This window comes from Dermochelys coriacea, chromosome 3 (genome assembly GCF_009764565.3).
Source record: "Dermochelys coriacea isolate rDerCor1 chromosome 3, rDerCor1.pri.v4, whole genome shotgun sequence".
Taxonomy (NCBI): Eukaryota; Metazoa; Chordata; order Testudines; family Dermochelyidae; genus Dermochelys; species Dermochelys coriacea.
Genome location: NC_050070.1, coordinates 85,280,798 through 85,297,487, shown reverse-complemented (window position 1 = coordinate 85,297,487; position 16,690 = coordinate 85,280,798). Strand labels below are relative to the sequence as shown.

At 43.1% G+C, this 16,690-nt stretch overlaps 1 protein-coding gene across 9 annotated transcripts in view; it reads left to right on the top strand.

Moving 5' to 3' along the window:
* Positions 1-16,690, top strand: part of WASF1 (WASP family member 1) — a 174,321-nt gene that overhangs the window by 116,374 nt on the left and 41,257 nt on the right. For all 9 annotated transcript variants that reach the window (XM_038397605.2, XM_038397600.1, XM_038397602.2 and 6 more), the window contains one exon: positions 13,433-13,567. In XM_038397605.2, coding sequence (XP_038253533.1) covers positions 13,433-13,567 — 135 coding nt within the window. The remainder of the gene's footprint in view (positions 1-13,432; positions 13,568-16,690) is intronic.

The following is a 16,690-nucleotide window of genomic DNA, read 5'->3' as shown; positions in this document are numbered from 1 at the left end:
ATGTCTACAGTAGAATTTTATCAAGATGATATGCCAAAACTTCTAACTTTACTGGACCTGTGGATTTTGCTGAATTGCACCTGGTATGGTACCATTCTGAAGAGTATTTTTGTCTTGAGAAGTTAATATATTTACTGAGCACTGAGCTGAATATTTTGGCTGTTTGTTATTTTTATTTTGAAGCCTTCATATCTTAGGAACTTCCTGGATGTCCCTCTTTTTAGTTTTTTCCCATCTGTAGCGGATAGAAGCAACCTTCTTGCTGGTCTGGAATATCTCCTGGTCAACTTTGAGGCCTGAGTTCTGGGAATATTTTATTCATTTTAGAATTTTACATTTTTTTACACTTTTTCAGTCAGGACAACTCTTGAAAAGGGGACGGTGCCTCAGCAACTTTTAGGCAGTTCCCATTAACCAATCTAGAGGGCTCAAAGCAATAAAGAATCCAGCTTTCTAATGGCTGCAAATCACTTGTCCCTGTTATTGTGCCTCGCATGTTTGGTCTGCTAGTAGGAGGTCCTGATCTGCTAATGTGGCTGGAGGACTGGCTACAAATCTCCATTATTGTGCTCAGCAGCACACTTGATCTGCAGCTTTCAGCCCCATGTATTCTGCTATCCCACAGGAACCCCTAGTTGATGGAGAATGAAGTAAGTGAGTTAGGATACTGTACTGGTCCAGTGAATTCTGTCACCTGAAGCAAACCATATAAGGAGATCAGATGCTTTTCAGTAGTGTGTTCAGAATCTTCTGTTTTCTCATGGCCAAAACGATTTATGAGTCCATGGGAGTGAGATCTGCTGTGACACTATATTGGTCTCTTGTAGGCCACAGTGGCAAGGTCACTTTGTTCCTCTTGTGTAGAGGAGCATTTTATAGCTAGTAAGTGAAGCTCCAGGTTTCTCATATTCCACCCTGATTGACAGTCTATTCTGGTAAAGGTGGCAATATCCAGCAGCACTGTTGTCTTCCTTATCGTTTCTTGTTTTGTGTCCTTCCTCCACCATTTCTTTCATAGCTAGAGCATTGAAGAAGATGTTCAAGGAGTGAGCATGAATAATTGTGGTTGCATTACATTGGTTCTCTTCTCATTGATACTCCAAACTCGTGTCAAAGTCACTAGTCCTCACTCCTTTAAAATGACCTTCTGTTTCAAGGATTTGTACCCTGTTACCTATAATCCAGCAAGGTTCTTCAAAGGGTGTACGAAATAAGACCAGTGATCTCCACCTAGTGGACTGTAAAAGAGTTCAGTGTGTGCTCCCAACTGGTGTGGAATGGGGTAGGACTTTGTCTACACTCAGCCATAGCCCCATTGAGGCATTGTCAATATTGGTAGTGCCATGGCTTCCCAACATCTTGTACTCAAGCACTGGGATTTTGGCTGCATCTGTAACCTCACTTGAAGAGTTCAACACCTTGTCTAGCATGAAGGATGTACATAAATTAATGATTAAGAATAGGGATATGCTGGATTTGGAAAAAAAACAAAAACAAAAACTTGTGTACTCAAGATGTAAGAAAGCACTTGGTGCCAATAGGTGTTGCATCCTGATTATTATTCACAGAAAATTCAGCTATACTTTGTCAACTTTTATATGTAGGGCCCTAGCAAATTCACGGTCCATTTTGGTCAATTTCACAGTCAGGGGATTTTAAAAATCATAAATTTCATGATTTCAGCTATTTAAATCTGAAATATCATGGTGTTGTAATTGTAGGGGTCCTGACCCAAAAAGGAGTATTTTTGGGGCGGGGGGAAGTAGAAGTAACAATGGCATGCTATGGTACAGTATTGCCACCCTTATTTCTGTGCTGCTGCCTACAGAGCTGGGCCCTCAGTCAGCAGCCGCCACGCTCCAGCTATCCGGCTCTGAAGGCAGTGCAAAGTAAGGGTGGCCTTATCGTGACGACCCGCCTTCCCCCCAAATAACCTTGTGATCCCCCCTGCAACTCCATTTGGGGTTAGGATCCCCAATTTGAGAAACACAGGTCTCCCCCGTGAAATCTGTATAGTATGGTGTAATAGCACACGAAAGACCAGATTTCACAGTCCGTGACACATTTTTTTATGGCTGTGAACTTGGTAGGGCCCTATTCTTCTTCAAGTGATTGTTCATGTCCATTCCAATAGGTGTGTTTGAACGTGCTGCCTGCATGATCATCGGAAGTTTTTACCCTAGCAGTACCCATCGGGTTGGCTGTGGAGCCCCCTGGAGTGGCGCCTTTGTGGTGGTATATATTGGTCCCTGCTGACCTGCCACCTGCTCAGTTCCTTCTTACCACCATTGACAGTCATTGGAGCAACTGGTCTCTTGCTTTAGCAAGTGCTTCCTTGTGGTTTCCCCTGTATTTAGTTGTTATCCTTCACTATCTTCGTCAGTTAGTCAGTTCGTTAGTACATTTAAGTTGGGGGCTTCCCTCTCCCGATATCTTTCCCCGTCGCTGGCGCATGCCGCAGCCCCAGGGGTTCAAGCTGTGTAATGGGTGTGGTAAGCCTATGCCCAGAGGGGATCCGCACGCTGCTTGTCTGAAGTGCCTGGGAGAGGGTTATTTGCAAGACAAGTGTACCATCTGCAGAGGCTTCAAGCCCAGAACTAAGAGAGAGAGAGAGAGAGACTACCGCCTCAAGCTCCTCTTGATGGAGTCTGCTCTCCAGCCCCAACCAGCTCAAGAGCTGGCACCAGCAGCCTCAGTGCACAGCGCACCAGCCTCAGTGCGGGACATCTTGGCACCGAGGAAGGACTCGCATAAGAAGCATCAGCACCGTTCCCCTGAAGTGAAGGCTGGCTCATCGGTGTGGCACCAATCACAATCCCCAGTGCCTCATAAGAAAAAGAAGGCAGAAGGGGGTGGCTCCCCCTCCCCAAGAAGAGCAGACAGGACTTTAAAGTGGTGCATTCCACTTTGGGACACCAGAACGCTGGTCTGTCAGTCCCAGCACTGTCGACTCCAGTCTCGAAGTGGAGGCCCATCGAATCCAGTATCAGTGGACTCTCCGGTCTGGTAAATGTTGGAGGAGGACCTGGACCTCCCCTCCACACCAGACACTTTTGAGGCTGTGCGGGACTTAATTGCCATGACAGCACAGTCCCCAGCCTCCTCTTCCCGTGCATCAGAACGCTCTATGACCTGGCTAAGATCCCAGCACCGGTGTTGATGGCACACTCCACAAGAGCGCAGGCCTCTTCTGCTGCGTTCCTCTCACAAGTCCCCATTCGGGACATATGCAAGCAACATGGTCTTCCATCCACACCTTCACGTTGTACTATGCCATCACTCAACAGGCGAGGGGCAGTGCGGCCTTTGGCAGGGCAGTACTGTAATCAGCAACTCGGTGAACTCCGACCCCTCCTCCATTGAAACTGCTTGGGAGTCACCTATTGGAATGGACATGAGCAATCACTTGAAGAAGACAAGACAGTTACCTACCTTTTGTAATTCTTGTTCTTCAAAATATGTTGCTCATGTCCATTCCAAATCCCTCCCACCTCCCCTGAGTCGGAGTTTTCCAGCAAGAAGGAACTGAGCAGACGGCGGGTCGGCAGGGACCTTATACACCACCACAAAGGCGCCACTCCAGGGGGCTCCACAGCCGACTCGACGGGTACCGCTAGGGTAAAAACTTCCAACAATCGTGCATGTGGCACACTCATGCACAACTATTGGAATGGACATGAGCACCAAACACATCTTGAAGAACAACAGTTACGAAAGGCAGATAACCATCTTTTTATATGAATGAAATAAATCGGAGAATTCAGAATTGATCATTCAGAATAACAACAAAGTTGATTCTCTTTTTCCATTATTTACTTATTCTATTTTAAAATATTATAAACTTGACCCAAAGTGACACCTGTGATTAGACTTAGTGTAGTACAGCATTGTGTAGAGGAGTCGCACAGAAGACAGAGCTGCAACACAAATTAAGGTTTGAATTTATACTATGTAGCTTATTTCTCTCAGATCTGTGTGACCAAGATTAACTTTTAGTTCAGACCTGGTTCAGAATGTGATTGGTGGGCATAATAAAATTAATGGTGAGATTCCCATGCCTAAATTCAAAATGGGTTTTCTTCTTTCTTGGTTTACTGAAGTGAAAGCTATATTGACCCCACCTTTGGAGGTTTACAAGCCTATGAAAGAATTATGGAAAGTTTCTTAAGAACTTGATTTAAGAAACTCATGAAAAGTACCCTGCTTCTTTTTACAGAAGAAAGCACACTAGACATTTTTAAAAGGCTTCATCAACTGCAAAACCCTGGATTTTTTCATGTGTAATATGTGATGAAAGCAATTACCAAGTAACTTGAAGATCAGAGTATATTGCCATTTTCAGAGGTACTCAAATTACTGCTAAACCACTCATTATCTATAATCAAGATGCACTTGAAAATCACAAATGTGTTTTTCCTAATCTCTGCCTCAAATCTCCTTTACATTTTTAGTGACTAAATGGCAACCAATCACAAGAGCAGAGTTCATCCTTTTTGTTTGCATATTTGTTAAAATCCAGGAAATAAATATTATTTTAGCATAGCCATGGAGACATTACCTCCAAATTCTGTTAATCTCCCAAACAATCTCCTGTAAAAAACTATCCAGATGCTAACAAAAGACAATGGTTTGTGACTTATACACAAATAAAGTTATGTTATGAGGTGATATCACTGGAACAAAACACTGCATGGGATATTTTGTCTCACACTGCTATATAAATTATATGAAGAAACAATGCAACTGATTGAAAATAGACATTAGGCAAAAAAAATTTCAAAGTGGGAGACATTTTCGTGCAATAATGCTCTGTTCCAAGTGAAGTAGGATTAACATACCCCAACATGACCCTGCCCTTTCTTAATAAATAAACCCAATACTAATCACAATGCATGGTTTGCAGTAAAATCCACTACTTCACTATATTGACAGTCACTTTGGGGAGCTGTGATGGCCTGTGTTATACAGAAGTTCAGGCTAGATGATCACAGTGGTTCCTTCCAGCCTTATCTGAATTTATAACCCCTGGAAGTACTAGTTTTGGTACTTACTTAAAGGATGACATAACCGAATAGCCCAGTCGTTTAGAAGTAAGCCAGGTAGTTAAAATAAACCCCTAGGCCCTCTAAATAACCATGTACATTGAGATATACAAACCTGTCCAAATCAGTTCAGCCTAAATGATTTTTTATATTTGTGGTCAGTAGTAGCTATAGGAAAGGTAAACAGTGTTTCTTTTACGAATTTCTATGCTGTCTTGCAGATATATGTAACTACTATAAAATGAGCTTTAAAAGGTTGCTGTTGCAGTCTATTTAAAGCATTCCTGGATTTGCAAAAAAAAAAGAGTACTTGTGGCACCTTAGAGACTAACAAATTTATTTGAGCATAAGTTTTCGTGAGCATCCGATGAAGTGAGCTGTAGCTCACGAAAGCTTATGCTCAAATAAATTTGTTAGTCTCTAAGGTGCCACAAATACTCCTTTTCTTTTTACGAATACAGACTAACACGGCTGCTACTCTGATTCCTGGATTTGTAACTGGTGTTTTTAAATGTAAAGAGCTGCAGAGTTTGCTGAATGATCTGTACCTTTTGTAGTGTGTGAGTGGCTTCTTGTCCCCCTGATCTGCCTTTTCAAAACAAAAAGATTACCCTAGTTTGGATTCACGATAAAGAAGATTTAGTGCTAATTCTCTGTCACTCTGCTTTAGTGCCTAGGATTCCATGTATCTCATAGGTTTTCTTTCTGAGCCACAGATAGAGTTTGAGATATCTACTTTGTCTCTGCAAACAAATGTCAGTCAGCTTTTCATATCTTCCTTAATCCTCTGATATGAGACATTATAAACAGCAATGGTCTGGGGGTCTTTCACATGCTTAACTCATGTGAAAGTGTCTGTTACATATAAAACCACATTGATAAATCATGATGGTATTGAAAACATTATTAGTGTCTGTCATGGTCTCACATTTACCTGAGTGGTTAGGATATTGGTTTAAAACTTTAAAAGCTAAACACACAATAATACTGTCACACGTCTTGACGTCTTATGATTTTTTTCTGTGTTTCTTACAATTAAAAAGTTAACATTCAATTTTTTGACTAACTTTATAATACCAAGGAACCTCAGAGCTGTGCAGGGCTGCACACAAATCGCCCTGCTGCTGTGGGCCACTGCATGCTGCAGTGTAAAGGCCCAGCTAACCCCAAGCCCACTCAGTCCCTTCTTAGCACCCATGATGGTCATTGGAATTGCTTAGCTTGCATTAGCAAGTGCTCTCAGTGTGCTCATTGTAAATGTATTGTAGTTTTCTGGTTTTATTGTTTAGTATTTAGTTAATAGTGTAGATTGAATTAGTTTCTTTTTGGTCGCCATTTTTGGGGTTTCCATTTCTGGGTACCCACGAATGCCTGGGTCACCTGGCTTCAAACCCTGCATCTCTTATGCTAGGCTGATGCCTGTGAGTAACTCTCACTCAAGCTGCTTAAAGTGTTTTGTGGAAGCTCATATTTAAGATTGTTGCCAAATTTACAAATTCTATGCCTCACTCTATGCCTAAAACAGAGAAGCCAGCCTAAAGATTTTGCTTATGGAGGAGACCCTGAGACCTCCATCAGAGCCCAGCCATTCAGACTCAGCACTGAGTACTACTTCATCAGTTAGAATCATAGAATCATAGAATATCAGGGTTGGAAGGGACCCCAGAAGGTCATCTAGTCCAACCCCCTGCTCAAAGCAGGACCAAGTCCCAGTTAAATCATCCTAGCCAGGGCTTTGTCAAGCCTGACCTTAAAAACCTCTAAGGAAGGAGATTCTACCACCTCCCTAGGTAACGCATTCCAGTGTTTCACCACCCTCTTAGTGAAAAAGTTTTTCCTAATATCCAATCTAAACCTCCCCCATTGCAACTTGAGACCATTACTCCTCGTTCTGTCATCTGCTACCATTGAGAACAGTCTAGAGCCATCCTCTTTGAAACCCCCTTTCAGGTAGTTGAAAGCAGCTATCAAATCCCCCCTCATTCTTCTCTTCTGCAGACTAAACAATCCCAGCTCCCTCAGCCTCTCCTCATAAGTCATGTGCTCTAGACCCCTAATCATTTTTGTTGCCCTTCGCTGTACTCTTTCCAATTTATCCACATCCTTCTTGTAGTGTGGGGCCCAAAACTGGACACAGTACTCCAGATGAGGCCTCACCAGTGTCGAATAGAGAGGAACGATCACGTCCCTCGATCTGCTCGCTATGCCCCTACTTATACATCCCAAAATGCCATTGGCCTTCTTGGCAACAAGGGCACACTGCTGACTCATATCCAGCTTCTCGTCCACTGTCACCCCTAGGTCCTTTTCCGCAGAACTGCTGCCGAGCCATTCGGTCCCTAGTCTGTAGCGGTGCATTGGATTCTTCCATCCTAAGTGCAGGACCCTGCACTTATCCTTATTGAACCTCATTAGATTTCTTTTGGCCCAATCTTCCAATTTGTCTAGGTCCTTCTGTATCCTATCCCTCCCCTCCAGCGTATCTACCACTCCTCCCAGTTTAGTATCATCCGCAAATTTGCTGAGAGTGCAATCCACACCATCCTCCAGATCATTTATGAAGATATTGAACAAAACGGGCCCCAGGACCGACCCCTGGGGCACTCCACTTGACACCGGCTGCCAACTAGACATGGAGCCATTGATCACTACCCGTTGAGCCCGACAATCTAGCCAGCTTTCTACCCACCTTATAGTGCATTCATCCAGCCCATACTTCCTTAACTTGCTGACAAGAATGCTGTGGGAGACCGTGTCAAAAGCTTTGCTAAAGTCAAGAAACAATACATCCACTGCTTTCCCTTCATCCACAGAACCAGTAATCTCTTCATAAAAGGCGATTAGATTAGTCAGGCATGACCTTCCCTTGGTGAATCCATGCTGACTGTTCCTGATCACTTTCCTCTCCTCTAAGTGCTTCAGGATTGATTCTTTGAGGACCTGCTCCATGATTTTTCCAGGGACTGAGGTGAGGCTGACCGGCCTGTAGTTCCCAGGATCCTCCTTCTTCCCTTTTTTAAAGATGGGCACTACATTAGCCTTTTTCCAGTCATCCGGGACTTCCCCCGTTCGCCACGAGTTTTCAAAGATAATGGCCAAGGGCTCTGCAATCACAGCCGCCAATTCCCTCAGCACTCTCGGATGCAATTCGTCCGGCCCCATGGACTTGTGCACGTCCAGCTTTTCTAAATAGTCCCTAACCACCTCTATCTCTACAGAGGGCTGGCCATCTCTTCCCCATTTTGTGATGCCCAGCATAGCAGTCTGGGAGCTGACCTTGTTAGTGAAAACAGAGGCAAAAAAAGCATTGAGTACATTAGCTTTTTCCACATCCTCTGTCACTAGCTTGCCTCCCTCATTCAGTAAGGGGCCCACACTTTCCTTGGCTTTCTTCTTGTTGCCAACATACCTGAAGAAACCCTTCTTGTTACTCTTGACATCTCTTGCTAGCTGCAGCTCCAGGTGCGATTTGGCCCTCCTGATATCTTTCCTACATGCCCGAGCAATATTTTTATACTCTTCCCTGGTCATATGTCCAACCTTCCACTTCTTGTAAGCTTCTTTTTTATGTTTAAGATCCGCTAAGATTTCACCATTAAGCCAAGCTGGTCGCCTGCCATATTTACTATTCTTTCGACTCATCGGGATGGTTTGTCCCTGTAACCTCAACAGGGATTCCTTGAAATACAGCCAGCTCTCCTGGACTCCCTTCCCTTTCATGTTAGTCCCCCAGGGGATCCTGGCCATCTGTTCCCTGAGGGAGTCAAAGTCTGCTTTCCTGAAGTCCAGGGTCCGTATCCTGCTGCTTACCTTTCTTCCCTGCGTCAGGATCCTGAACTCAACCAACTCATGGTCACTGCCTCCCAGATTCCCATCCACTTTTGCTTCCCCCACTAATTCTACCCGGTTTGTGAGCAGCAGGTCAAGAAAAGCGCTCCCCCTAGTTGGCTCCCCTAGCACTTGCACCAGAAAATTGTCCCCTACGCTTTCCAAAAACTTCCTGGATTGTCTATGCACCGCTGTATTGCTCTCCCAGCAGATATCAGGAAAATTAAAGTTAGGAATGTGCCTGGCACCATTTTCCTTCCCCAGTGCCTAAGAAGTGGCATAAGACCTCTAAACAAACCACCAAGAGAGGAAGGTCACTAGCACCATCGAGAGAGAATGGTCATCGTCTAAGCATGGGGATAAGTAGAGTGCAACTGAAACCCAAGCACTCCTCTTCATTGGTAGCACAGAAACTGATACCATTGACTCTTGCACCCAGGAAAGTACTGTCAAGTCTGAGGCCTGAGGGGGCATCTTTCTACATCTGTAGTACCTCAGCATTCTGGGACCTTCTCGGTACGGATCACACCGGAGATGATTGCGGCAGCGAGAGATGTTTTGAGCCTATCAGTACCAGTATCCCTGGGAGTGCAGGAGACTGTGCTCTTGGTACCAGCAGATAAAGGGACACCAGTATCATTGGTGCAGCACTCAGTTCTGCAACAAACTCCATTGCTTTAGAGTGGGGACAGTTCCCCCACCACTTGGTCAGTAGAGTGATTCATTCACCTCTGAATCAAAGACTGGCTCCTATATTTTCCATCTATTGGAGCTGGTCTCGTTACTACCCTGGGGTGCCTTGGGATCCTTCAGCTGGAATAGGATCAGGCATGTGGCCGGGGAGTCACGGGGGCTCACTACTGGTCTGGTAGTGGTCTTTTTGGAACCTGGGGGGGGACTCCCTTTGGTTTCTAGGTCATACATCAGGTGTTCCTGCTCTGTGTCCTCAAAAAGATGTGGGGAATCTACTCACCAGGTGCCGCCTGTTCCTGAGCTTGGCACCAGGCCCAGATCCAAGCAGCTAGAGGCAGTTCAGGAGGATCCTGCTGGACAGCTAGTGGAGGAGGTGCAGCCTCAGCTTGTGCTGGCTTCTTCATTCTCCTCTTTGGATGAGGCAATTTCCTTGGGAGGCATCTCACCTCATCCTGATGATTATAAAACTCACCAACAGCTATGGAAGAGGGTAAGTTTGGGGATCCAGGTAGAGGAGGTTAAGAAGTCCTCAGACCACTTTATTGATATTTTGGCCACCACAGGGCCTTTGCAGGTGTCCTTATCTATTAAAGAGGCAATTATGAAGCCCATTAATCTTTATGGAAGATCCCTTCACCCCGTCCTTCCACTTCAAAAAGGGCTGAATGTAAATATTATATACCCTCCCAAGGGGTTTAATATCTCTTCTTTCATCCCCACCCCCAGGCTCTCTGGTGGTGCCAGCAGCCAATGAATGGGAATGACAGGGACAACAGGCAGCAGTTCCCAAATCAAATGATGCAAAAGAATTTAGATTTATTTGGTAGAAAAGTTTATTCTATTTATCCTGCAAATCAGAATTGCCAACCAACTAACTCTTTGGGATGTTATGATTGTAATGTTTGGGACTCCATGTTGAAGTTTAGGGGCACGTTGCTGGAGGGTGCGAGACAGGAGTTCTCTTTAGTTGATGAGGGGAAATCTGAAGCTAGAACTTCACTACAGGCTGCACTGGATGCGCCAGACTCTGCTGCTAGGACTATTGCTTCTGTGGTTTCCATCTGCCCATGTTTGTAAACTACCTTTGTAAACTACTGGGAGATACCCAGTTCCATCTCCCCATGTTTGTAAACTACCTTTCCCACTTCCTCAATATTTGGTCATAGATTACACATTTCGGAGGACAACAGTTACAGAAGGTTAGTAACCATTTGTTCACCACTAGGAACCCAGTTCTTTGCCTGCAGGATATGAATAACTCCTAGTCACTACAATGGAGTTACTCATCACCTACAATTTAAGAATAAAGATTTAGCAATGATTACAGTTCTGTAGGAATCAAATTAGCAAATTCTCTTTTTGCTGAATAGGTTCTTTTGTAGAGTAATATCTGATACCTTAGATAAGCTGGGTCTCCCACGATCACGATTGGGATTTCAACATCACCAATGGTTATTTTGCAGTCTGGAAAGACAGTCCCTGCTTGCAGCTTTCTGAAAAGGCCTGTGTTCCTAAAGATGCCTGCGTCATGCACCTTTCCTGACCATCCCACATTGATGTTGGTATAAAACGGCCCCTGTGATCCACAAGCACTTGCAACACCATTGAGAAGTACCCCTTTTGGTTTATGTACTCTTTGGCAAGGTGGTCTGGTGCCAAGATAGGGATATGCGTTCTGTCTATCTCCCTACTGCGGTTAGGGAACCCCATCACAGCAAAATCATCCACTATGTCCTGCACGTTACCCAGAGTCACTACCCTCCTTAGCAGAAGTCCTTTGGTCTAATGGTCTAAAGTAAATAGGATGAAATTCACTAGGGACAAATGTGAAGTACTACACTTAGGAAGGAATAATGGATTGCACAAATAACAAAATGGGAAATGATTGCCTAGGAGCAGTACTGAAGACAAAGATCTGGGAGTTAAAGTGGATCACAAATTAAATATGAGTCAACAATGTAATACTGTTGTAAAAAAGCAAACATCATTCTGGAATGTATTAGCAGGAATGTTGTAAGCAAGATAAGAGAAGTAATTCATCCACTCTACTCAGGACTGATAAGACCTCAACTGGAGTATTATGTCCAGTTCTGGGTGCAACACTTTTTGAGAAACATGGACAAATTAAAGAAAGTCCAAAGGAGAGCAACAAAAATGATTATGGGTCTAGAAAACATGATCTACAAGGAAGGATTGAAAAAACTTGGTTTGTTTAGTCTGGAGAAGAGCAGATTGAGGGGGACATAACAGTCTTCAAATACATAAAAGGTTGTTATAAAAAGGAGGGTGATAAATTGTTCTCCTTAACCACTGTAGATAGGACAAGAAGTAAGGGGTTTAAATTGCTGCAAGGGAGAGCTAGGTTAGATATTATGAAAAATTTCCTAATTGTCAGGGTAGTTAAGCACTGGAACAAATTACCTGGGAAGGTTATGGAATCTCTGTCATTAAAGATTTATAAGGACAGAGTAGATAAACACCTCTCACAAATGGTCTAGATAATACTTACTTGTGCCTCAGTGCAGGGGACTGGATTGGATGACCTATCGCAGGGGTGGCCAACCTGAGCCTGAGAAGGAGACAGAATTTACCTATGTACATTGCCAAAGAGTCACAGTAATACATCATCAGCCCCTTCCCCCACCAACTCCAGCACCTTCTGCCCGACGGCAGTCCGGCCGATCAGCACCTCCCCGTGCCTCCTCCCGTTGCAATCAGCTGTTTTGTAGTGTACAGGAGGCTCTGGGATGGAGGAGGGAGGAGCAAGGGTGCAGCAGGCTCAAAGGAGGGGGCAGGAAAAGGCGGAGGCCTTTGGGTAAGGGGTGGAGTGGGGCGGGGCCTGGGGTTGAGCAGTGGAAAGTTGGTACCTGTAACTCCAGCCCCGGAGTCAGCACCTATTCTGAAGAGCTGCATGCAGCTCCAGAACCACAGGTTGGCCACCCCTGACCTATCGAGGTTCCTTTCAGTGATTCTACAAAGATCATGTAATTAGAAGCCTATATGACACGCTTGTGAAGGCATCTTGAAAGAATAAACTTTTCACATGAAATACGTGCACACTAGACCAGGTTGAGGTCTTCAGAAAACGTGGCCCCAAGTCTGGTATATTTGTAATAGTATTGGCAGACTCTGCTCAGGACAGGCTTAAGATATAAAAGGCGTTGCAGGTTAGGATGGAGGAGGAGTAGCAGAACTACATGGAGAATTTTGTACTGTATCTTTCTACGTGATACCTGGCTATAGGTTGTGTTAGGGAAAGGTGCATTGGCTACTGAAGTCTATGTAAGGACTCAGTGCATAGACTTCAGTTGGTCAGTTTCTACAATATTGAGCACTCAAAGGAAGAAAGTAATTATTTTTTAATTGTATCTATGAATAATCTGATTCAAATTATACTAAAACTAAAAACTGGGTTTCTGTTTATGAAAACCTGTCAGATTATATAACTGACAAGTTTACTTTAGTATTTTTAATTACACTTGAAAAGATTACTTAATCCATTTGTAGGGATACATCCTCAGATAGTATACATCATCCTAGCTGAGCACAGATGTCACTGTAGCTACCTTTGTTTACACCAGCTGAGGATCTGTTCATTAGTGTATTAGATATACTAATTTCATTTTTGGTAAATACATTGTCAGTTGAATAAAATCCCTTTTACTTCTCTATTTCCTTTCATCTAACATTCTTAATGAACTCGGTAATTACAAGTTTTTGTTAAGATTGGCACCTTTAACACCTGTCAGCTATTAAAAATAATCTTTTTAACATAACAGTAATTCAAAAGACAGTCTCTTAAAAAAGCATTCATTTTGGATCACTTGTGCCATTCTTGAATTCTTATTTTCCAACTTTTTCTGTTGCAGGTAAATATGCTGAAGATATATTTGGTGAGCTATTCAATGAAGCACACAGTTTCTCCTTCAGGGTTAACTCCTTACAAGAACGTGTGGACCGTTTATCTGTCAGTGTTACACAACTTGACCCAAAGGAAGAAGAATGTAAGTTTACTTCCACACATGACTGTGGTTCTTACATTGAAGAGCATTTCCTTTGTGCTGTAAATAAACTGATATGCAAAATGAAAAGGATGATGATTTGGGGGTTAAGACATAGGACTGAGAAGGGGAGGCATAGGTTCGCCTCTTAGTTCTGCAACAAACTTCCTATGTGATCCTGAGCAAGTCATTAAGCCCAACATTTTCATACCAGGATGCTGAAAACCTACAGCTTCCATTGACTTAGATGGAAGGTGCTAGAGAAGTGTGATATGGCATTACTATTTATTATATTTTTGTTTTTATTAATTAAGTCTAATTCTAGGAGTAAACCTGTACTCAGTTTTTACCTTCATGAGTGAGATTTATAAGCATTTGTGTGAGTAAAGTCTTCAGTAATTGACACATTGTCATTCTTTATTAAAATGTGTACAACTTTGGGCTCATGGTTAAGTTTGAACTGTAGCCCTGTCTGTCAAAGATTGTTTCACACATCTGTCCCAAGACAGGGATAATGCTGTTCAGCTCTCCCCTCTCATCCATCATGTCCATCATCTACTGATCTTCAGTGAACAACTCATCGTTTAGCTGTGGAACTTGGACATCAGAAAATCAAGGATGAGCCTTTGCCACCTCTTCCCCCACCTTTTTGGTCCTTTGTGTCTTTAAGATATTGAAAAATTGACCAGTCAGTACTCTCCCAGTCTTTTCGTGTCCCCCCTTCCTTTTTCATGCATAATGCATACTGTAAATTTATTAAAGTACCTTATAATCGTTAAATCTGTGTATTTTGCTAAAAAAATAAATCTTTGATCCATATTTATTTAAGATTTATTTATTTTTGCCTAAATGAATTTAGTATTCAGGAAAGGTTCTGTTTGACTATCCTGAGATTGAAATCCTCTGCTTTTCCATACTGTTGGGTTTCAAGACTTAGTCATGAGATTTGGAAGCTGTCTAACAAGCCAAAATAACTGAACCTTTTGAAGAGGGTAGATCATGTAACCTGTGAAGGTACATAGAATGCTGTAGTTTCCAATTCCAGTTTCTTTTTGACCACACAAAAAAATCTAACAGCTAAGACCATAACTCTGTGGTAGAGAAAGATGGGTGAATATAAATCTGTCATCGCTTCTTTCAAAGAACAAGATGATAGGTAAGTAATTTCCTTTTCTCCACAGCTTTGACTACTATAGCAGGCTTCACAGTTATTATTCTCTGTATGTGATAGCAGCAGTGGAAGCTGCAGTGAAGACAAGGCTGTTTCATCACTAAGTCATTAATCCTATGTGGAATAAAAGGATGTGGGTTCTGTGACTGTTTCTGTCCTGGATCTCCTGTACAGTTACACAACACAGTTAAAACACCTGTTCCCTGCCTTCACTTAGACAGAATCCATTGTTTTACCATTAGTGAAGATATGAAGTTTAGTAGTATAGATGCAATGCAGAAGTAAATGAGTTATAAGAGAGCTGAAGACATGAAAAAAATGGAGAAGCAATGTTTTAGACATGTTTCTCTGGAACACAGTTTAACCTAAGGCACAACTGTCAAAAATAAGGCATATATGACTTGCTTAAAGAATTGTTATGAGAATGAGTATAAGAACATGTAAAATATTATTTGGGTGATTGATTCAACGTACAGTTTCAGAGCTAACTATGGAAGGAGTTTAGGAAGAACCCACAGCATTACTTCATTAATATGGTTTCAGAGTAGCAGCCGTGTTAGTCTGTATTCGCAAAAAGAAAAGGAGTACTTGTGGCACCTTAGAGACTAACAAATTTATTAGAGCATAAGCTTTCATGAGCTACAGCTCACTTCATCGGATGCATTTGGTGGAAAAAACAGAGGAGAGATTTATATACACACACACACAGAGAACATGAAACAATGGGTTTATCATACACACTGTAAGGAGAGTGATCACTTAAGATAAGCCATCACCAGCAGCAGGGGGGGGAAAGGAGGAAAACCTTTCATGGTGACAAGCAAGGTAGGCTAATTCCAGCAGTTACAAGAATATCAGAGGAACAGTGGGGGGTGGGGTGGGAGGGAGGAATACCATGGGGAAATAGTTTTACTTTGTGTAATGACTCATCCATTCCCAGTCTCTATTCAAGCCTAAGTTAATTGTATCCAGTTTGCAAATTAATTCCAATTCAGCAGTCTCTCGTTGGAGTCTGTTTTTGAAGCTTTTTTGTTGAAGTATAGCCACTCTTAGGTCTCTGATCGAGTGACCAGAGAGATTGAAGTGTTCTCCAACTGGTTTTTGAATGTTATAATTCTTGACGTCTGATTTGTGTCCATTCATTCTTTTACGTAGAGATTGTCCAGTTTGGCCAATGTACATGGCAGAGGGGCATTGCTGGCACATGATGGCATATATCACATTGGTAGATGCGCAGGTGAACGAGCCTCTGATAGTGTGGCTGATGTGATTAGGCCCTATGATGGTATCCCCTGAATAGATATGTGGACAGAGTTGGCAACGGACTTTGTTGCAAGGATAGGTTCCTGGGTTAGTGGTTCTGTTGTATGGTGTGTGGTTGCTGGTGAGTATTTGCTTCAGATTGGGGGGCTGTCTGTAAGCAAGGACTGGTCTGTCTCCCAAGATCTGTGAGAGTGATGGGTCGTCCTTAAGGATAGGTTGTAGATCCTTGATGACGCGTTGGAGAGGTTTTAGTTGGGGGCTGAAGGTGATGGCTAGTGGCGTTCTGTTATTTTCTTTGTTGGGCCTGTCCTGTAGTAGGTGACTTCTGGGTACTCTTCTGGCTCTGTCAATCTGTTTCTTCACTTCAGCAGGTGGGTATTGTAGTTGTAGGAATGCATGATAGAGATCTTGTAGGTGTTTGTCTCTGTCTGAGGGGTTGGAGCAAATGCGGTTATATCGTAGCGCTTGGCTGTAGACAATGGATCGAGTGGTATGATCTGGATGAAAGCTAGAGGCATGTAGGTAGGAATAGCGGTCAGTTGGTTTCCGATATAGGGTGGTGTTTATGTGACCATCGCTTATTAGCACCGTAGTGTCCAGGAAGTGGATCTCTTGTGTGGACTGGTCCAGGCTGAGGTTGATGGTGAGATGGAAATTGTTGAAATCATGGTGGAATTCCTCAAGAGCTTCTT